The sequence below is a fragment of the Marmota marmota genome, unplaced genomic scaffold, assembly GCF_001458135.2.
Source record: "Marmota marmota marmota unplaced genomic scaffold, marMar, whole genome shotgun sequence".
Classification (NCBI taxonomy): domain Eukaryota; kingdom Metazoa; phylum Chordata; class Mammalia; order Rodentia; family Sciuridae; genus Marmota; species Marmota marmota.
The window spans coordinates 2,141,953-2,165,331 of NW_026000294.1; the positions used below are offsets into that span (position 1 = coordinate 2,141,953).

At 40.5% G+C, this 23,379-nt stretch overlaps 2 protein-coding genes across 6 annotated transcripts in view; both read right to left on the minus strand.

Moving 5' to 3' along the window:
* Gdpd2 (glycerophosphodiester phosphodiesterase domain containing 2) overlaps positions 1–868 on the minus strand; it is a 12,302-nt gene extending 11,434 nt beyond the window's left edge. For both annotated transcript variants that reach the window (XM_015501643.2, XM_048797166.1), the window contains exon 1: positions 545–868. The gene's annotated coding sequence lies outside the window, so the exon portion shown is untranslated. The remainder of the gene's footprint in view (positions 1–544) is intronic.
* Positions 869–2,410: 1,542 nt separating this feature from the next.
* The window catches only part of Kif4a (kinesin family member 4A), a 138,587-nt gene continuing 117,618 nt past the window's right edge, over positions 2,411–23,379 (minus strand). The window contains exons 23-31 of one of the 4 annotated variants that reach the window (XM_048797158.1): positions 21,680–21,809; positions 19,600–19,770; positions 19,115–19,222; positions 17,855–17,932; positions 17,317–17,415; positions 16,453–16,632; positions 6,369–6,485; positions 4,500–4,658; positions 2,411–4,249 (exon numbers count right to left, since the gene is read on the minus strand). In XM_048797158.1, the coding sequence (XP_048653115.1) occupies positions 4,046–4,249; positions 4,500–4,658; positions 6,369–6,485; positions 16,453–16,632; positions 17,317–17,415; positions 17,855–17,932; positions 19,115–19,222; positions 19,600–19,770; positions 21,680–21,809 (1,246 nt within the window). In that variant the 3' untranslated portion in view covers positions 2,411–4,045. The remainder of the gene's footprint in view (positions 4,250–4,499; positions 4,659–6,368; positions 6,486–16,452; positions 16,633–17,316; positions 17,416–17,854; positions 17,933–19,114; positions 19,223–19,599; positions 19,771–21,679; positions 21,810–23,379) is intronic. The other 3 variants (XM_015501647.2, XM_048797161.1, XM_048797160.1) reach the window with 3 other exon arrangements.

Genomic DNA, 23,379 nt, shown 5'->3' on the forward strand with positions numbered 1-23,379 from the left:
TATGTGTGTGTGTGTGTGTGTGTGTGTATGTTTGTGTGGTCTAAGAAACAGGACCCTTTGCCATCTAGGCTCCCTTGAGGCTGTGGAATCTTAGGGGAAAATACAGTGGCTGGGCCTCTTCAAGGAGGATGGGTGTGGCTGCTCCTCAACTGACCCCCTTACTCTATGCTCACCTTAGGAAAGGAGGGATGGGGCAGGGGGAGTGGGGGGTTAGACTGGGGGGAAGGAAATCTCTCCCCCCTCCCTGAACCCATTCCCAGGAGTCAGCCAACCCAGAGGAAGGCCCCTGGGCTGTTGTAGCCTGCTCTGGGCTCTGATCCACACCTCTTGCCTCCCCTAGGGTCCTATCCTTGCACCCCATATTGCCTTCTAGACTCCCACCTCCCTCCAGGAGCTACCTGTAGGATCTGAGCAGCCCGAGAACCCCAAGCAGGGGATCTGACAAGGGCTCTTCTCAATCCCTGGGCCCGGTAATTATCCGGTGGAACCAGTCTTCACCTCCCAGCTCCCGCCTGTAGCCCCCAGCCTTCCCAAGCCCTCACACCTTATCTCAGCGGCAGCTCTGCTCTGGTCTCTGCTCTGCACTGCTTCTCAGCTCCACTCCGAGTTGTCTGCCTCCTCCCTCTTCCAGTCCTTGGCTCAGCCCCACCGGTCAAACAGGTGGCACTGTTGCCACCTACAGGAGGATGTGTGGGTCCTCTCTGAAGGCCTGCTGCTGCTCTATGGCCTGGCTTGGCCAGGGTGGGAAGACAGGAGGAAGCAAGTGGGAGGGAGAGCAGCTCTGCTTCTTTACTCGCTGGCGGTCAGGGGGCTTGGGGCGAGGAATTCCTTTGTGCAGCCTTCCCCATCCCTCTGTCCCTCCTCCTATTCCCCTCCCAGTCACTGCCGGGGCTTTGTCCTGGCTCAGGGAGGCAAGGGCTGAGGGCACTAGCGGCAGCTGGAGGCTGGGAGGGGGGAGGTGACCACGCAACTTTGCAACTTGGCAGTGAGAAGGGGCCCTGCTAGCCCCCTGGAAACGCGCTTGTGTGAGGAAGTCTAGCTAGCATCCAGTCTCAAGCTCCCTGGGCATACAGCTTTGATTCGTTAGCCTGCCTGTCTTCCCTCTTGGGCTCCTACTTTTAATTTTGCAAGGTACATCACTAAGACTTGTAGTTGAAAGCTACTTCCTGAATTCGGGGTAACAGGTTGCTTTGTTTCTGGACCAGGGGTCCCTAGGGTCCTTGTGGATCTGGGGTGACAGTAGCCTGTTCCTTGGCTCGCTACTCCACGCAAGATGTTCATTCAGGTCATGCTGAGACTTGTATCATTCCTGCTGCCATGTCCCCAGAGCATCAAGTCTCTATGAATCACTGTGAGGAGTGTATAGTATGTTGAGGTTTCAGGCTTTTTGGAAGATGAACACACACAGAAGATGCTGTTACTCTAGCATCAGCAGGAGAGGGTGGCCTAGCAAGTTAATTTAGTGTAAAGCGCAGAGGCTGGCATGGGCTAGGGGCTGGGGACTGGCTTGATGGGCTGATCCTCTCTGCATTCTGGCTGATGCAGTGACTTGAGGTCCAGGGGCTAGCACAGTGTTGGTGGGAAAGAATATTGTCTCTAGGGATAAGCCAGCTCCCCCTCCCCCTACAGGCACTGGATTTCAAACAGTGAGAAGGAAGACTGGCTCTCCTCTGCCAAGAGCTGGTCCCCTCCCTCTCTGCCTTTTCATTGTATCCAGAGGCTCTAGTTGGCAATGGCAGAGGCTCCCTTGCTCTCTCAGAATTAAAATGCAAAGAGAAGCAGGGCTGCTTGCTGGCAGGAGGCCAGGGAGGGCCAGTGGGTCACCCAGTCCTCGGCAGGCTTCATTCTAGGCAGGTTGTTGTTCAATTTCCTTTGCTTAGACTGTGGTGGATTCTAGAGTCTCAGCTTTTAAGTTCTTGGGGATGGTGTGGGAGCTTTGTAACTGGGATTCAATATGCACAAATATGAATCCCTGGGCTTGTGAACTCCCAAAAGGCTACAAGTCCAATCAGGAACCTGTGTATGATGTTCCAGGGCTGGCCCCCTTTTAGCTTTAAGCAGAGATGGAGAACACTCTGAAAGGAGAAAGCAAGTAGCCAGCACTGTTCTGTCCTAGAACTGAACAGCAGTGTGGTCCCACACCAAGAAATTGGGCTGCAGGGCATTAGAAAGTGATACATTAGCTAGGTATGATGGTGCATATCTATAATCTCAGTGACTCAGAAGGCTCAGATAGGAGGATCACAAATGTGAGGCCAGCGATAGCAACTTAGCAAGGCCCAAAGCAACTTAGTGAGACCCTGTCTCAAAATAAAAATTAAAAAGGGCTGGGGATGCGGCTCAGTGGTAAAGCGTGTCTGGGTTCAATCCCCAGCACACACACACACACACACAAAAGTCACACATCAGATAGGTTAAGGTCTTAGCTTTATTATTCCAAACTTTATGATTCTAGATAAGTTACCTAACTTCTTTGTACATCAGTGCTATACTTTGGACCTGGAATGTTTCTCAAAGGCTCATGTGTTAAAAACTTGGTTCTCAACCTATGGCACTCTTTGGGAAGGTGTGGAACCTTTAAGAGGTGGGGCCTAGTGGAAGGTGCTAAGTTCATTGGGAATGTGCCCTTGAAGGGGACAGTGGGACCCCAGCTTCTTCCACTTGTTTGCATTCTGGCCACGAGGTGAGCAGTTTTGCTTCACCATATGCTTCTACCATGATATGCTGCCTCATTACAGGCCCCAAAGTAAATAGAACCAACAAACTATGTAGTAGAACCTCTGAAACTATGAGCTAAAATAAAACTATTCTCTTCAGAAACTGATTATCGCTGCAGTGAAGCTGACTAACACACTGTTTCCTCATCAGCAAAATAAGCATTTTTTTGTGAGGAGCAAGTAAAATTATGGCAGGAACATGGAGATGCTTAATAAATGTAGTTCCTTCCTCCCAGATCTGGAGGCAGGCAGATTTTAGAGTGGAGGTCTGGCCACTGGCCTTGCTACTGTTATTCGAGTTTCTTAGGGTAGCAAAGCAACATAAGATAAAATATGGTAATCTATACTCTCCTCTGAGAAAGAGAGTAGCTATACAAAAAGACAGGATGGGCTGGTGGTGTAAACAGTGGTAGAGTTCATGCTTAGCACATGTGAGGCCCTAGGTTCCATTCCCTAGCACTGCAAAAAAGAAAAAAAGTGGTAAGCAATTTCCCCCAAAAGGTAGGTTCAAGAACTTTTTTAAAAAATATATTTTTAGTTGTAGATGGACAAAATATCTTTATCTATTTATTTATTTATTTTTATGTGTTGCCAAGGATTGAACCCAGTGTCTCACACATGTGAGGCAGGTGCTCTACCACTGAGCTATAGCCTTAGTCCCATCAGGAACTTTTAATCAATATCCTTACAGCTTTCCTAGGGGCTAGGGAACACAGGTTGAATTTTGTTTCTCTATCTAGCACCAAAGGATCTTCCCAAACAGTAGATGGGCTAAATTTTATTTATTTATTTAACATTTAAAAATATTTTATTTACTTAAGTAACATGGAAGACAATTGAGGGTCCTGTTAAAATACTTAAAATCCATACTCAGGGCAATAAAGATCCCTGCCCATTCTTGAGGTGGGGTAAAGAGTTTGAGCCAAGCCTCCATCCTGGGCCAGGCTCCTCCATTAAGCTGAGACAATTTATAGGGAAAAGCCTTGGCCTCATCTCCATCAGGAGACAGACATAACTGCTCACAAATGAAAAAAAAAAAAAGCTAGATTGTGCTGAGGACTGGTTCCTGATGAGTCATTGGAAGGTCAGTTGGTTTTCTCTTCAGTAGGTGGCTCAGCACCTTCTGGAGAAGAAAGAGTAGTAGTCTGGGAAGGGGCTGGAGACTAAGGGTCAACATTCAACAAACTTCCCCTTCCCTTTAGTATCACTCTGTCTCTTTTCTTAACAGCAAGAAATCTGAAATCCAGAGAAGTCATTAGAAAACCCCTGTTGGCTGCAACCTGAAAATGTCTTTTAAGGCAGACGGGGTAGAAATGGTGACTTCAGCTTCAGTGGGCATCTTCTTCAATAGGGGAGCAACCAGAGAAGAAGCTGGTATTGCTGGCCAGAGCTCGCTTCTTTTTCTTCCCTGGAGCCTTATTTTCTCGGGCTTCTGTTGCTGTATGTTTCAGTTCTGGGAGGTTCAAGGAGGGCACAGCTGGAGTAACCTTCTTTAATAGCACCTGCTCCACATCATACATCTCTTTCAAAATCTAGGAAGGACAGACATAAGTTTGAATAGACTTTGGAAAGAGGCAGTACAAATGCTTAACAAAATCCCAGTAATACTTGGTATCCCCTAAGATTGCTCTATTAAATAAACAAACAAACCACTCCAGTCAATGCCCAATTTCCAGTTCCCAGAAAGTGGATAATAATTTTTTTCAAATCAGACTCTGTCATAGCTAGTGCAGTGATGGATGCTAATATAGTTTTTCAGTGCCTGCCTTATAGCCAACCTACCTTGCTGTTGGGAGTGGCACAGACGGGGTTGAAGAAGCTCAATCCTGGGGTCACCTCTGTGGGATCCTCCAGTTTGAAGGAGCCTTCGGAATCCTGGGTCCGTTCAACAGTGCCCAAGCTATCCTGAGAATCAGCCAGACGGGCATATTCTAAATTTGGCTACCAGGGTTACAAAATCAGTATGCTCCTCTCTAGCCAGGGAGGTCCCAGTTCTAATCAGTCAATCTAAGCTTGACTGGTCAATCTAAGCAAGTCTTAGCGAGACCACGCCTGGGCGGTCATAGAGCTTGACCTGCTCTGTCCCTGAAGGAATGAAGCAATGCTTGGGGGTAGCCTCTGAGGCAGAGGTCTCAATAGGATAGCAGCACAGGACACAAGGCTAGATTTCAAACAAGGCCAACCAAGTCTTGGTCTTTCTTTCTTTTTGGTTGTTGCTGGGGATTGAACCCAGGGTCTTGTGCATGTAAGGCAAGCTCTCTACCAACTGAGCTATATCCTCAGCCCTTGGGTCATTTCTTTGATTAAACTTCTCCTCTCTATAATCTATGATAGCACCACTATAGGGTGTTGCCTGTATTAGTATTTCTTTTAGGTAAGGAAACTATGTCCAAGACAGAAGTCGCTTAGGTAACAAGGTGACTCTGTGTAGAACTTGGATTAGAATTATATAGCCTGTTGTTATGGAAACAGGCCTGGATTAAGAGTCAGAAAGTCTGGCATCTAATCAAGTGAGTCACTTAAACTTATCTCTGGGCTTTAGTTTTCTTTTCTGTAACATGGAAGCAATGGACTAGACCAGTAGTTTTTATAACTGAAATCCTAAGAGGAAGTCCAATATATGAATAAATAAATTTGGCTGAAATGTGTTTGAGCCCCTTCAGGCTACACCTGTTAGCCCAGAAGCCCTTCCATGTAATAATCAACTACAGGACTCTAGAAACCAAAAAACCATGGAAATAAGGTCCTTACTACTTCTATGATTCTTATCTTGATCTCTAGCTTGCTGTTTTAGTTCTCTGATGCTTACCTATCTTCTAAGTATTTTAATAGAAGACCCATGGCAAAACTGTTTATGTGTAGTTGGTCAAGAAATGCATGATGAACGATCATTAGACTACACTTGGTAGACTTATTTTATGTCCTATGGAAAGTTGTAACAATAAGTTTTGCCATGGACATAGGTAGGTGTAAGGCAAGTATAGGGATCTGATCTGCTTGATACTATTCTTTTCAGGGCACATTTTGTTGCCCTGATTTTGCTATCCTATTCTTTTCAGAGCACATTTTGTTGCCCTGATTCTGCTATCCTGGGAGGAAAAAAAAGGAAGATAGCTACATTTACATAATACAGTAAGAGTCACAATGACTATTAGAGAGACCTGGTTCCTGTGGGTCTTCTCCTAGAGCCATGGAATAGCTGGTTCCCATGGAGAGGGTCTAATAACTAATGACTCAAGATGTCAGAAGGATTAACTTCTTTCCTGGAAGTTGCCAGCTCAGCACGTGGCTCTTACAGTTCCAGCTAAGCCTTTGGACTAGTTTGATCCTGCATGTCTATATGCCTGTAAATGCCTGCTTTTCTGTTCCGTGTTCCTGCCTCTGAAAGTGTACAGAAACTTTACAATTGCACACTTAGGAATCTCATGGGAAGAGCTGAGGTTTCTGAAGGGGGTGTGTGGACAGGTGAGCAGGGAGAAAGGACTGAAGACTATGCCTTTTTTCTGGGTGCAGAGAGTAGGAGAAGGGTAGGAAGAGCTACATAGGAGACTCCAGGTTGCAGGGTAGAAGGCAGAAAGAGGTTGGAAACTAGTGGGAATCATGAGGGAATGGTGAGGGGTAATGGTTGAGGGGAAATGGTATTGGTCCTACCTGGCCTTGCTGGCGGTTCCGACACTTTGTGGGGTCACAGCTACAGGCTACGCCACAGTCTGACTTTTGCTTCCTGCACCCACATTGCTTGTTTCCACACCAGCCCTTGCAGGAACACTACAAAACAAGTTTGTGGAAAGATACATTACTGAAAGGATTAGAAGCCTAGTTTAAAGTGCCTTCCCTTCATTTGCAAGCCTGTATAGAAAAGAAATGGAAAGTACCATCATCTGTATCAAACTTCAATCTCTTCAGTCATCTCTTTTTGTGAAATAATGATCACCAATAACTATCACAGGTTTAACTGAGAACATGTCATGCTTGGCAAATCCATTTTCTGTTTTGAATAGTATACTTGAAAGAGAAACGAGGGATAGCAATAATAATGCAAGGTGATTGATGGACTCCTTTTTTGTTTTGTTTGGTATTGGGGATTGAACTCAGGGGCACTCAACCACTGAGCCACATTCCCAGCCCTATTTTGTTATTTTATTTAGAGACAGGGTCTCACTGAGTTGCTTAGGGCCTTGCCTTTGCTGAAGCTGGCTTTGAACTCACTATCCTCCTGCCTCAGCCTCCCAAGGTGCTGGGATTACAGGCATGTACCACCATGCCTGGCTTAGATTCCTTTTTTTAAAAATATTTTTTCTAGTTGTTGATGGATATTTATTTTATTTATTTACATGTGGTGCTGAGAATCAAACTTAGTGCCTCACACATGCTAGGCAAGCGCTCTACCACTGAGCCACAACCCTAGCCCTAATGTTTTATTTTGACAATTTTATGGGCAAAGTGAAGAATTGCGAGCTGGATGGTAGTATACTTAGGTATATTTAAGGCCTGAGCATAGTTGCTTGATATATTTAGATCTATCTAATTGTATTTTCATCCAATTCACGTTTCTACATTTTGTCCAGTGTCAGCCTGGGCTTTTTTTTTTTTTTTTTTGCTAGTGGGGATTTATCCTAGGGGTACTTAACCACTGAGCCGCATCCCCAGACCTTTTTATATTTTATTAGAGACAGGGTCTTACTGAGTTGCTAAGTGCCTCATTAAGTTGCTGCAGCTGGCTTTGCACTTGTGATCCTCCTGCCTCAGCCTCCTAAGCTACTGGGATTACAGGTGTGCACCACCATGCCCAGCTCTTTGTCAGCACTTTAATCATTCAACATTTTAACAAAGAATTGATGGAATGAAATAAAATCATTTACATTTCTTAATATTTTTTTAGTTGTAGATGGACATAATACTTTCATTTATTTATTTTTATGTGGTGCTGAGGATCGAACCCAGTGCCTCACATGTGCCAGACAAGTGTTCTACCACTGAGCTACAACCCCAGCCCAAATCATTTACATTTGATAGCACTTTATAGTTTTCAGAGTATTTTCATATACGTAAATATGAACTCTCACAACCAGTTTACAAGGTAGGCTTATTTATCAGCTCTAACAATAGCAAAAATGATTATTATTATTTTTTATACCTTTGTTTTATTTATTTATTTTTATGTGGTACTGAGGATCGATCCTAGCACCTCGCACGTGCTAGATGAGTGCTCTACCGCTGAGCCACAACCCCAATGCTGGAAGGATTATTAATAGGTAAGAGAAAAAAGTTGCAATCCAAAAATATTTTGACAGGCTGGAATTATAAGTTGAAAGTAGAAAGAAAAGATCCAAATAGGAGTAAATTAAATTTGCTATTTGGGTCCCCCCCCTTCAAATCATCCATATAAATATAATATGGAGAGAAATCTAACTTAAAAGTAGTTTGTGCAGAAAGGGCCTAGGGATTTGAGATGTGAGCAAACTCTCTGTGTCAACAGTGTGAAATAGCTGTCAAAAGGCAAATGTAGTCAGGCAGAAATTTGGAGTTCAGATCATATGGGGAGCAATTATATCATGATACCCTGGGTCAGTTGAAGCCTATTTGAAATAATGAATCCCATTTTAGGGCACCATAATTTTTCACATATACAAAAGCATAGACAACAATAATAAGAAAAACCTCACTCATGTCCCTACTACCCCCTTAATAAGGTTTCCTACCCTGACCCTTTCTTAACCTCATTTGCCTCTCTCTCTCAGGAGTGAACAGTGTCCTGAATTACTGTAGGTGTTTATCATCCCGATGCATGTCTTTTACTGCATATGAATTTTTAAAAAAGTATTGTCTCAAATTTTAAACTTAATATAAATGGTAACTTATTTTATGTTGATACATTTAGCTTTAGTTGCATTCTAAAAACAGTTTATCTATTCTTCTGATAGTGACATTCTTCACTATTACAAACAAGGCTGTCATAGTAATAGCTAACATTAATATGTGCCTGACATTCTTATAAAGGTTTTCCCTATATTAAACCCATTTAATCAATATGCATATTTTCTTTTACACACATTGAGTTTTTTGTGCAAATGTGTTTACTAAAGAGGAAATTAAACAAAAAAAAGTGGGTGACCAGATTATAGGAAGCAACGCTATAAGAAAAATAGTGGAACGGGTGGAACAGGCAGACATTATGTTAAGGAAAATAAGTCAGACACAGAGAGACAAGTACCAAATGGTCTCTCTTATATGTTCAAGGTAAAAAGCAAGTTGACCTGAATGTAGAATAGTGATTAATATCAGTTGGGAAGGGTAAATACGTGGGGGAAGAGGATGGAGGGTGGATTTGATTAGTGCACAATATATGCATGTGTGAAAATTTCAAACTAAACCCCATGGATATGTATAATTAACATATATAAATAAAAATAAGATAATTACCTGAGTTTGATGGAGCATGCCTGTAATCCCAGAGACTTGTGAGGCTGAGACAGAAGGATTGAAAGTTTAAGGCCAGCCTCAGCAACTTAGTGAGATCCTGTCTCAAAATTAAAAATAAAAAGGGCTGGGAATGTGGCTCAGTGGTTTAGCACTCCTGGTTTCAATCCCAGTACCAGAAATAACAATAATAAAATAAAATAATTATATAAAGAAAGAAAATGGTAGAAGAAACTGGGATAGTTTGGCCTGGAAGAGACATGTAGGAGTCAGAAGGGACATTAATGAACTTCTAAAACCTGGTTTGATGCACAAAGCCCTTTTCTAACATCCCTGGTCTAGGTATCTGAAGCTCTATTTATCCAAAGATGATGACAGTTTCTATAACTTTTAACCCCAGGACCCAATTTTGCCATCTGGAATGACATGGAGTCAGTTTAATCTCATTTTAATGGCATAGTCATTCAAATATAATTTTTTTACTCCCCAGATTTCCCTAATTCTGTCCAAAGCTAAAGATACTTAGTTTCCTCAATGATTTACCAAATGATATGATTTCCAAGTATCCTCATCACCCTGAGTACACACCAATTTTTCAAAGTTCATTTTTAATTGTGAGATCCAAAAATGAACACAACTTTCTTCACAGTGTGGAGTGTCCACTGTGAAATATACTATGACAAACACTTTCCTTGCTATGGATCTGATAGTCTAGTTAATGAAGCCTAGGGTCACAGTTGCTTGTTTTTTTCTTCTTATCACATCTTTGGAGCTGACAATGATGGTTCATGCCTGTTATTCCAGCTACCTGGGGGGCTTAGGCAGGAGGATCCCAAGTTCAAGGGCAGTCTCAGCAACTAAGCAAGACCCTGTCTCAAAATAAAATTTAAAAGGGGCTGGCACTGGGGCTGGGGCTCAGTGGTAGAGCACTTGCCTGGCATGTGTGTGAGTACTGGGTTTGATCCTCAGCACCACATAAAGATAAATAAATAAAAATAAAAGTATTGTGTTCATTTACAACTAAAAAAAATTTAAAAAGGCTGGGAGGGGCTGGGGTTGTGGCTCAGTGGTAGAATGCTTGCCTAGCACGTGCGAGGCCCTGGGTTCGATCCTCAGCACCACATAAAGATAAATAATGTTCATTTATGACTAAAAAAAAAATAAAATAAATAAAGTTATTGTGTTCAACTACTTCTAAAAAATAAATTAAATGTGGACTCATACTGAATTTGTAATCAAATTCAAGTCATTAAGTCTTTATCATATGAGAATAATCACTTTTGCTCTGTAGTTGTAAAGATAAAGAAAACCATGAGAACATCTTATTTTTTACTGATTATGAGGATATTATAAATGATTTAATAAAATTTGAAAATCAAAATCATGATTTTTAATAGTTGTATTTAATTTTCATTTTCATCATGTGGACAAGCCAGTTTATTTAACTAATCTCCTAATGTTATATACTGTTTTTTCCCCGTACTAGGGATTGAACCCAAGAGTGCTTTACCACTGCAGTTCCTTTTTTTTTTTGAGATAATGTCTTGCTAAATTGCTGAGGCTGGCCTCCAACTTTGATTCTCCTGCCTCAACCTCTTGAGTAATAGGCATGTGCTACTCTGCCAGCTTAAGACTGTTTTCAAATAAATTGTTCACTAACATAAATCATGTTGCAGTGGATATCCCTGAATGACAAGGCCCTCCAATCTGCCCCTCTGACTTTACCTGTGCTGTTTGCTCTCTTCTACTTCTCAACACACTCTAGCCACTCATGCCTTTTCTACTGTTCCTTGAGATGCCAAGCTCATTCCTGTCATGAGCTCATTGCATTTGCTATTCTTCCTCTGATTTTTTCCTGACTTTCTCTTTTGTTCAGATCTCAGACATCTATCCACTCTTTTCCTAACCTATCATTCTCAATGGTTTCTCTATATTTTCTTTACTTTTTTTACATCACCATCTAAAATTATTTTGTTTTTCTGTCTCTTTCCACAAGAATGTGTTTCATGAAGGCAAAGTTCTTAAACTCTATTGTTGTATTCTCAGTACCTAAAAACAGTACATGGCATATAGATACTCACAAAAGTTTCGTTGAATGAATACATCTATTTACATACCAATGTCTAGTTCCTTAGTATAAATTCCTACATGTATAGGAAGAAATAGGATAGGGTCAAAGGACAGGAAATCTTTTAAAGTATATGTGCTGTCAAAACAAGAACAACAGGAACATTTTTAAGGCTGTTAATATTTTCAGGCGGGTGTATTGGTGCACACCTGTAATCCCAGCTACTACAGAGGCTGAGGAAGAAGGATTGCAAGTTTGAGGATGGCCTTGACAATTTAGAGAGACCCTGTCTCAAAATAAAATTTAAAAAGGTCTGCTCAGACATAGAGCACCTGTGGGTTCCACCTCCAGCATGAAAAATCATCATCATCACCATAATCTTAGTCATACTTGCCAACTCTAGTCATTATGATAATAAAAAAAATTTAAGGGAGGATGGGAGGGAAAGGGAGATTACTAAGAAGTAAGATTAATCAAATTATGTATGGGCATGGGCATGTATAAATATGACATAATGAATCCTACTATTATATATAATTATAACCACCAATAAAAAATGATATTGGGAATGGTGGTTCACACCTGTAATCCCATTGACTCGGGAGGCTGAGGCAGGAGGACTGCCAAGTTCAAAGCCAGTCTCAGCAACGTAGTGAGGTTCTAAGCAACTTAGCAAGACCCTGCCTCAAAGTAAAAAAAATAAAAAGTGCTGGGAATATAATTCAGTGGTAAAGTGCCTCTGGGTTCAATCCCTCGTACCAAAATTTGTTTTTAAAAAGTGAAAAATTATTTTTTATTGTTTTCAATAAGACAGAACAAAAGATAAAATTCTATGACATGTCCTAAAGATACCTTACCAGGATGACATTGGTCTATTGATGGTTGTAGCCTGGGTACATTCCTTCAGCCATTTTCAAATTCATCTAAATGCTTAAAAAATGTTCTGTTACCTTGTCCTTGTTTCTATATTTTTATCCAAAGAGATAATATAAACGATGCATCTGAAGAACTGTCATAAAGAACAATAATTAGACTTTTACATTGCTGAGACCCATTGGGAAGCCAGGCACAGTGGCGCATACTTATAATCTCAGCTACTGGAGCAGTTAAATCAAGAGGATCACAAGTTTGAGGCCAGCCTCAGCAACTTAGGGAGACACTGTCACAAAAACAAAAACACTAGGACAGCTCATTTCAGCTAAACAAGGAACATCTTTCTAACAAGTGGAATACAATGAGCTGCCTGTGAGTTTCCCCTTATGCTAGTTTTTTTTTTTTTTAAATATTGATGGACCTTTATTTTATTCATTTATTTACATGTGGTACTGAGAATTGAACCCAGTGCCTCACACATGCTAGGAAAGCACTCTACCATTGAGCCTCAACCCCAGCACTCCCCATGCTAGTTTTTAAGCAAGCAGAGGCTAAACACTCTGTAATGGTAGTACAGAACAGCCATGACACACAAGACATATATAGTCACATGAGTGTCACCTACATGAGGTGTAGCTTCATCCTTATTGTCTCTCATCCCAGGAATCAGGTCAGAATGTCAGAGAGGTAGTAAGACTTTGACACAGACATAACCGTATATGTATAATATATATGTGGTGTGTGTGTATGTGTGTGTGTGTGTGTGTGTACACCAACTACTGGTCTCATAAGCCTTATTAAGCTTCCTGGTGCTTAATACAACTGGATCCATTACATATAACCTTAACAAGTTCGGTTACACCTTATGTGGGAGGTGCCAAGGAAACTCTAGGGATGGTATTGCAGGAGAAAGATTCTAAGTTGGACAAAAACAGTGCTCCAACTTGCTACTAAAGGGTGTGGTGTTCTTAGTCTCTGCAAGAAAATCCAGACCCCAGGCATTTTACAAACATGTCAGGTCTCAGCTCAGAAGAACAAGCTCAGGAAGATACAGTTGTCCCTAGGATTCTAAGTAACTCTCTAAAGAGCTTTGCAACTCTGGGCCACATAACCTCCCGATCAGGGAGATTAATGAGACCACTGGAGAACAGAAAGTCAATCAGTGCATTTGCTATGAAGAGGAGGGTCATCAGAGAAGGGAGACATCCCTGATGCTTCTGAGGGAAGCCACATGGTCAAGCAAGACCTGGACCTATCCTAGTGCAAATGGCACTAGCAGAACTGAGAAGCTGCTCTCAAGTTTCCCCAGGAATGTCTCCCATAAAAACTCAGCTGACTTTTAACAATAGATAGAAATAAAAGTCAGTTTGACTGCTTCATCTTAAACACTTAGCAAAGACAGTTAAAACCAAAACACAGCCATTCCTGGACATTTAAAATAATAATAATGATAATGATAATAATAATAATAATATTTTAAGGTATACACTTTATGTTAGCCTCTCAAAATAAGTAAGATTGGAGGCTACAAAGAAGGATTCTCAGACAGAAATGCCTGATAACTATAAAAAGAGACTATCAAGAGGAGCTGCCAGAGACAGTTTTTAGTTTAAGGCCTACAGATATTCCTAACCTGCACAGGTAGGCTTGGTGTTTGCTAGTATGATTATCTAGCCCTGAGTAACAGAATTAAAGGTTTCTCTATTAGACACAGAGGTCATACTAGTAAAAGGATTTTACATGATCAGATGATATTATTAAACTGTATCTTATGGAAAAGGACATCTGTAACACTAAAAGTTTAATGTTGTGTTTACATTCCTGATAACTTTAAAAATGTTAAAGATTTACATTTCTATATAAAGGCCTTGTCCACTCTGGCCTTATTATGGAGACAGCTTCTCCTGGTAAATATATATTATATATATACACTAACTTCTCAGCCCTCACACCTCCTGATGAGGGAACTTCTATACAGCGACATGTTCCAGCTGCTGCAACATTTATTCAGTACTCATGGTTTTTGTTTCTCTCATAGAAGCACCCATCCCCAGATGACTTTACAACCTGTTCTTCCCCAACCAGACTTCAAATCGAACTGACTTCTAAAAGGAAACTCATGTCCCTCAGGCCGTGCCCCCTCACGTCACCCCCTCTCAGCTCAGAAGAAGCCAAAACGAGTGATGCCCCTCTTCTTACAACAATGGAGCCAAAAATAAATAGACTGTCAATATAAATAATTAATTAAGTCAGGTCAAATCAGTTTTTGGTGAGTTCAAGAAAAGTTGGAGACTGTTACCTGAGGGATTAAAATTCCCTCAGTGCTCTTCCCCTACCCTATCAAAGATTTGAAAGGGACACATAAGAAAAGGGGGGAATGATAGACCCAACCTGATTTTCTCTCAAAATTGGGAGCCATCTCGCCACAAAGCCATGAAAAGCTGATTTCGGCTTTACTATAAATTACTGCAAATTCTGAACCTGCTTGGAATGCCTGCCCATGCCTTGAACTCACCCATGCCTGGCTCTCTGACCAGATAGCAGCCCTCTCTGAAACTTTAGTGACACCTCATAAATATTGGCCTTCCCTGGCCAGATAATGACCCTCTCTGAGGCTCTAATGGTCCTCTGATGTTGGGGCCAGCAAAAAATGTAAACCACCATTAGTGTGATGCTTGTCAGAGTTCTGTTATCTGTAACCCCACTTTGTGTAACTTTCTCCGCTCTAAAGCTGGGCTGCAGGAAAGCTGCTGCTGCTGTCTTGTTTCCCGTGGTTTTGGGTGGGAGAGGCAGCCTGGCCGGTCGAAATAATAAGCTTGCTTTAATTTGATTTTGATTGGAGTCAGTGGTCTTTTCTTGCGTCCTGGTCTAACAAGACCCTCTAACATTTTTTTTCTGTGTGTACATCTCAACTCAGCCTTCAAATCTACATTCAGCTCATGCTTTCCATTTCAACCATAGTAAAGTATCCATAAATGATTGTTGAGGAAATGAAAGAAAGACATGCTCTGCCCCATTTTCTCTAATGTCCCAACACCCATTCTTCTAGCATCTTTAAATTTTTGCAATTTGCTATGCAATGTACCAAAAATGTTCTCCCTGTTTGCTCCCAAGATGATACTTACCTTTCTATCTTATAATGCAGCAACAGTCACCTTTCAATGGCATATTCCTAAATTAGGCCTTGTTAATATGACTTTAAAAACCCAAAAACCCCTTAGTCTAGCTTCCAGAGATAAATATGCTGAGGTTCTAGTTATGCTTCTACTTCTTTGCCTTGTTTTCCCATTAAATTATATGTTCTCTGGAGCCAAAGATGGACTCTTAGTCCCATTTTGAGCATGTGGTATGTTGCACTTCTGATGACTCCGGCTGAACAAATACCGTAATACCACACAACTGTCTATTCCTTCCAACTTGCTTCAGCTCTGGTATTGTGGCTTTACAAGGCTCAGTTCCCCATGTGGTGAGCTATCAGCTAATCAGATCAAATAAGCTTCTAGGAAGCCAGCTAAGGTAATGTGTGAATTGTTCTTTGTAAGTGGAATGTGGCTGTAGGGCACAGCTGGGGTAGTGGTGGTGAATTGTAGTGCCTAGGAAGTTAATGTTTCAACATAAAACATCTATGTTTGATAATTGTGTAGGACTATCATTGTGTAAGTAAATAAAGCATGCCTCAATGTCAGATTGTTCCTAACTAGCCTTAACTTGGTGTGTTTGATCTTAATTATTAGCTTTTTCTGTAATTCCCTTAGCCCCTTAGCCTAGTGAGCAAAAATCACTCTAATAGGCCAGAAAGATAAATTACCCACTGAGCTTCTGATCTGCAGTTTTTACTGACATGACATCATTGGTAGAAACAAACTGTACTCAGAGAATATTCAGTTTTAAATCCCGTTATTTGGTTTTATGACCTTGGGAAAGGTCATTACCCTTCTGTGGGTCTGAGGTCTAGCTATAAAATGCAAATAATAAATATCTCAGTGGATATTTTGTGATGATTAAAAGATTACATAAATGAGAATGATTTGTAAACTATAAAGTGCTCTAAAAATATGAAGGACTGGTATGATCGATTTTTAATCAGCTTCAATGAAATGGTATAGAACACTACCTACTCAGGCTAGGAAGTTCCTGAGAAAACAAAGAGAGCCAACTTGTACACTCAGGCTGCCCTCCCTCTCTGTTGGCCCTAGGTTTTACACAGAGCTGGCCCAACAAATCCCCCTTAGGGGAGTCAATGACTCTGAATGGGATCCAAGGGGCTTGGATGCAGGATAGGGGCCAGAACATTCCTACATTAAGAAAACTATCTAACTGACAGTGAATATAAATGAGTAGAATCCTTAACTGACTTAAAGAGCTGGCTCCTACCCCTTGGGTGTTCTTCTTGGACACCTTAACTAATTTTGCTGGCTTCCATTCTTCATCGTTTTCATCTTCACCATCACCATCACCATCACCATCACCATCCTCATGTTCATGGATAATATTTAGATCCTTGATGTCCATGCTTTGCTCTACGAACTTTTCTTTAACACGGGAAGGTTTTGGCTAAGAAAAAAGGTTTGAAGTGATTATTTAATAAAAATTAAATAATACATATGGTATCATATCTTCCCAGTAGCTGCTTCCAGCTATATTCTCACAGCAGAGATTTCAGACTCCTCAAATATATCCCACTTGTCTTTACCAATCAGAAAAAAAAAATTGCTTTAGCCTTTGGCCTCACAGAGTCTTTGAAGGGATAGAAACTGGATGCTGATCAATCTGAGGGAGGAAGGGAGGACTCATGATGTGATGAGATAAGGATTTTTGGATGGACAGCTGAACATTGCTCTTTTTTCCTTCTCCTCCTCCTCAGTTGTATTACATAAAGCCAATTCATGGACAAAAGTCAGAATTCTTTTTTTTTAAATATTTTTCTTTAGTTGTAGATGGACACAATGACTTTATTTTATTTATTTATTTTTATGTGGTATTGAGGATTGAACCCAGTGACTCATGCATGTTAGGCGAGCACTCTACCACTGAGCCACAACACCAACCAAAAGTCAGACTTCTGAGGAAAAAACACACCTATTTTTCATAGGACTCTATAATTCTACTTAGGACTCTAAGAAAAACTGAGATTTAGAATTTGGGTATTTTAACTCTTAACCTTTTAAAAAAGGTAATTTTGCATACTCACCCTGAACTTGGGCTATGCAAAGTTATCGTAGGTATTAAGCATTTTACCTTGGGTGGGATATATTCAAAGGAAGAGTCCGGAGATAGAAGGTTATCCTTAGGAAGATGAGGTTTTGTTCTGCTGGCTACTTGGAGGAGGGTCAGTTTCTATTTGAAAAAGAGAGACAGAGAGTAAAATGTAGGCAGCTTCTAGGATTGCTCATGGCTAAAACACCAAAATTCCAAACATTTTTTTAAATGGTGCTGGGGATAGAACCCAAGACCAAGTGCATGCTACACAGTGCTCTACCACTGAGCTACATTCCCAGTTCAGCCAGCTCAATCTTAAACCACGGTAAAGTGTGGCAGGCTTAGAGTAGGTTCAAGGACTCCTACTTTCTAAGATTGTTATCTGATCAAAAAGGGGCATATTTTAAAACTTGTATTTTTACCACTTTGAAATGCACATGATTGGGTCACATGGAAACACAATGTAGACCTCAAAGAGTACAGCTAAATCACCAAATTAAGGGTTGTTCCTGAGTGGTGGCCTCAGTGGCAACCGGCTGTACCAGGGCCTTATCAAGTCGATGGGGAACTCTAATACCTGCTTCATGAGTTCATTCTCTTGGAGAAGCTGCTGATTTTGCTCACATACTTCTTGCATCTTCTTGAGTTCTTCATCCTATTTCCAGATAGTGTAGTGATAGGTGGGGTTATTTTAGGCACTACGTGTAGGTTACTAAACAACTCACTTAGATAAAAAAAAAAAATACTGCTGCCAAGTTCCTGGCAACAGATGGTTTTTGCATAGCAGGCACTGGCACCCAGAAAATTACCTTACTCCCAACTTCTAGGTGTCCTAAATACCTCTTTTTTAAGGGATTGGGGTGAACTCAGTGGCAGTCTAATACTGAGCTGCATCCCCAGCCCTTCATTTTTTATTTTGAGACAGGGTCTTGCTAAGATGTCTAGGCTGGCCTTGATCTTGTGATCCTCCCACATAGGCTTCCCAAATCGCTGGAATTACAACTGAATACCACTTCTATTCCAATGTTCCTCATCAGCACTAACCACACTTGTAGGAACCGTGGACTCAGTTTGAGAAGTCTTCCTTATTCTTTTCCATTCTTTAGCCTCATATTCTGTATTCACATCAGGATGCAGATTCAGAAATCCACAGAACTCGTTAGCTCTGTTTCTTGAAGCTACAAATGCTTCTATTCATCCTATTTAACATAGACTAGACAGTTTATTTCCAAGTCTCATAAGCCTTATTAAGCTTCCTGGTGCTTAATACAACTGGATCCATTACATATAACCTTAACAAGTTCGGTTACACCTTATGTGGGAGGTGCCAAGGAAACTCTAGGGATGGTATTGCAGGAGAAAGATTCTAAGTTGGACAAAAACAGTGCTCCAACTTGCTACTAAAGGGTGTGGTGTTCTTAGTCTCTGCAAGAAAATCCAGACCCCAGGCATTTTACAAACATGTCAGGTCTCAGCTCAGAAGAACAAGCTCAGGAAGATACAGTTGTCCCTAGGATTCTAAGTAACTATTAGATAATTTCACTGTCTCAGCTTTTTATAGTTCAGTGTTGACACAATAGAACCAGGAGGCCTCAAAGTCTGGTGTGGAGTATATATTGGTGTTATGGTACCCAAAACAAGGTGATCCTGTATATGGCTACATTCTGATTATCTCTCATCTAATCAAGTAGGGACAAAAAGCAGTAGAGGCTACCATTTTAAGCCTTTCTTCAGTAGTTCTTACTCTTTGCTGCAAGTACAATGGTCTAAATGAGACACGATTCTTGATGAGGCAATGTGAAACCCTCCTCTGGAGACCTTTCCTGTCTTCTCATACCTGACACTTCAGTGTGCTCAGCAGCTGCTGCTCCTTTTCACTGATTGACTCCTCCAGCTGCTTCTCTGCCACTTGGCTTTGCTGCAGCTGGCTAAGAAGGTACAGCACCTAGAGAAAGACACAATCCATAGTAGTATCAGAGGAACCAGGGGAAAGAAGGATTTTCACCTAGTTCAAGCAGTGATCCAGGTGACTCCTTCATGATTTAGAGGCAAACTGTTCTTTTTGCTCTATGACTTGAATAGCAACAATGTTTCTCAGCACATTAACCTTGGGATTCAAGCCAGAAGCTAAGAGCCATTACCATGGGTAGGTATGAACTTAGGTATATCACTTTTCTCTGTTTCATGTTTCTCATTTGCAAAATTTAGAAAACAGCACATGCACTTTTAAAGGAAACTCATTACCCCCCCACTACTTTTTTAAGCTAACTAAGGGCAATGACAGCTTTGTGTCTTAACTAGCTTCTTGGCTTGTCAGTGTACCTTCTCTTGGTGCTGTTGCTCCATTCTGACCAGCTCAGCTTGTAACTCTGTCTCTATCTCGGCAAAACGATTTCGTTCCACATACAGCATCTTCTGCATGTCCACACAGCTGGCCTTGCTCTGTTTCAGGCTGCTTTCAAGCTTGCTGACCTGTATTTTGGAGGAGACCAGCTAGAAGAGATAAAAGAGATCAATTTATTTGGAGAATAACCCACCTTTCCCCATTCATTAGGCAGGAACATATTAGCTTTCTTTAAATGGTCTGAGGAAAGTGTCTTCATGTGCAATTCCATTCTTATTTTTTCATGTCATATGGATTCTAACAGTGAATATTAATAGGACTACTGTTCTGCTCCTAGGCCAAGAGTCCATATTTCTGCTGTGACATGTATTTGAGTTCTGGAAGCAATAGCTAAATTCATTTTATATCTTGCTCTGCTTTAAGGTCCAAATAAACCTAACCTGAACAGTATATGATGATTCCAAAATTCTGATATTTAAGTCTGAAAAGAAATTAACATGACACACCCTTATGTCCAATTCTGTCCTGTCTCAGAATGTCTGTGTTCACACGTCAGAACTTGTAGACACTTTAGCTGAAACTGCAGATCTGGCTCTTCAGGCTGGATTCATATCCTGTGCTGGCCTAGTTTTGCATTTACTACTAGCCCAGATGGTGAACATCATAAATACCAGCGTTCACAAACCTAATCAAGATTTCTTAGTAGAACAAATCTGCTAACCTAACACGAAAATGTGAAAGGGTAGCATTACTCTAACTTGTGGATTCAGATGGATTTTATGCTTGTCTTGAGTGAAAAATGCCTCAATCACTAGAGGTTATTAGTTTTCACTCCTCTTGTGACAATGGAAGATGATATATTATTTTAAGGTCACTGAAGATAGCTTTTCCTTAAAATGAATCTTTATATGTCAAAAGATGTTTAGGTTTTCTCTTTTCAAGACTGTATTTTAAAGTTTTTGAATATACATCTCATAGGTCTTTTAACAAATAGTACAATATAATAATAGTTTATGTTTAGCCAGTAGCCCACTGTGGCATTCTGGCCTTTTTCTAAGAGCAACAATTAACATTTATTGAGCACTTGATTTATGCCAAGCATGATAAGTATCAATTTGAGTCATATTATATTTTTTGTAAATGACTGGCCTCTACTTGTTTATATCAACTTTTTTTTCAATTTCATTTATTTATTTATTTATTTAGATGTTGGGTGGGCCTTTATTTTGTTCACTTATTTATATGTGGTGCTGAGAATCAAACCCAGTGCCTCGCACATGCCAGGCAAGTGCTCTACCACTGAGCCACAACCCCAGCTCCTGCTTATATCAACTTAAAATTTTTTTTAAGTTGTAGATGGACACAATACTTTCATTTTATTTAGTTTTGTGTGGTGTTGAGGATCGAATACAGGGCATCACACATGCTAGGCAAGCACTCTGCCACTGAGCTACAGCCCCAGCCCGCTTATATCAACTTTTATGCAATAAACTCTCTAATGTTAGTATCACTGGGTTTTTCCATGAAAAGTGGTAAGAAGCTGGGCACAGTGGTGCATGCCTGTAATCCCAGTGGCTTGGGAGGCTGAGCAGGAGAATCATAAGTTCAAAGCCAGCCTCATCAACTTAGGGAAGCCCTGTCTCAAAAATAAAAAGGGCTAGGGAATGTGGCTCAGTGGTTAAGCACCCTTGGGTTCAATCCCTTGTACCGAGAGAGGGAGAAAGAGAGAGAGAGAGAGAGAGAACTTTAATATTTATTTTTTAGTTTTCGGCGGACACAACATCTTTGTTTGTATGTGGTGCTGAGGATCGAACCCGGGCTGCACGCATGCCAGGCGAGCATGCTACCACTTGAGACACATCCCCAGCCCCTTTCATTAGTTTTGAGACAGAGTCTTTTGCTAAGTTGCTGAAGCTGGCCTCCAACTTGTGACCCTCATGCCTCAGCCTCATGAGTCACTGGGATTACAGGCATGGGCCACCACACCTGGCTCCAAGGTATTTTATTTGAACCTACCTAACTAGATCCCTAATTGTTGGTAGTAAGAGTGATAGTTACCTCTCCAGTTAAATATTTCAGGGCACACTTGGCTTCCAGAATTGTAGCAATATTCTCCCAACGTTGTTTTGGCCTGTCTTCACTTTCTGCATCCAGTAGCTTCTGCTGTAGGTCAGCAATCTGAGCACTCCTTCACAAACAGAAACAGTCAGTTTTGTTGTGAATAGCTTCAATACCAGGAAGAAGGAGAACTCCGAGCAGAAACTTTAAAGTGGTTTATGAATGGAGATATCAGTTAAATAATGACTGAGTCATCTGGTTAGAATTTTACATAGTACCTAAAAATTGGTTACAAATGGACTCCAGGAGATTATCCAAATGGTTTTTATTTTATTAAATACTGGTTGAAATAAATAGGTCATATATACTGAGACTTGGAAAGATATATTATGGTAAGGCCTGTATTGTAATAGACTGATTGACTATACTATGACTTTGTCATGAAGCCCTATAAATTTGGACTGTGTAACAATAGCCCACCCATGGAAGGAAGAGATTCAGGTTGGAGACCTGAAGGAAAATCTCACAAGAATAGGTAGGTGTTCTTTGCTGGAATCAAATACCAAATTGATACCCATGGCTGGTGTTATAGGAAATTATTGTTTATTTTGGTACTGGGAGCACCAGGGGGCACTTTACCACTGAGCCACATCCTTAGTACTTTTTATTTTTTATGTTGATACAGCATCTCACTAAGTTGCTGAGGCTGGCCCTGAACTTGCAATTTTCCTGCCTCAGCCTCCAAAGTTGCTAGGATTATAGGCATGCACCATCATTTCCTATAATGAGAGATTATTTTAAAATGCCTTCCACAGGACTGAGAAGTTTCTATGACTAGATACCCTGACCCTGGTTAGAAATTCCAGATACTTTCCAATCAAGTATGGCCTAGAACAAATTATATATAATATTTCAGTTTTATTAATAACTTCATTTTCAAATATGCTGTTTCCAGTGAGAGGGAGAATACCAGCATGTGCTTAACTTGTGATACTATGTTAGATTCCTATAAGGAAGATGGGACAAAAGTAATCTAAGATGGTTTTTCTCATATTTGGTGGTCTCAGGACCCCATTCATTAAAAAAAAAAACACATTGAGAACTTCTAGAAATTCTGTTCATATAGGAACACCTATAGTTATTTATAGTATAAATTCAAACTGAGATGAATTTAAATATTAAATTCACTTAAAATTAAAAAATTCATTACATATAAACACTTTAGGAGAAATAGCTGTATTTTTCAAGACAGAAAAAGATTTAATGAGAAGAGTAAGATTATTTTCCATTTTCACAGATCTCTGTATAATTTAGTAGAAGACAATTGGATTTTCACATCTCCCTCTACTCAATCTTTTGTGACATGTTGTTCCAGTTGATGTAAATAGAGACACTCTAACCTTACATGGATATGTAGTTTGAAAAGGGAGATGTATTTTGGTAGCCTTTTCAGATAATTGTGGATACAAGTAGTAGTTTCATAAAAGTTAGTCACAATGTGGAATCTAAAACTATTATTATTTTACTTTTATTTTTAAAAATTAAATTCATTTTCAGCTGCTACATAAAACATGAAATCTATACATATTAATGGGGTACCATGTGATGATATGATAATGCATATATTATATAATAATTAATTCAGGTTACACATAACTATTACTTCAAACACCTGTAATTTTTTATAGTGATATCTTTCA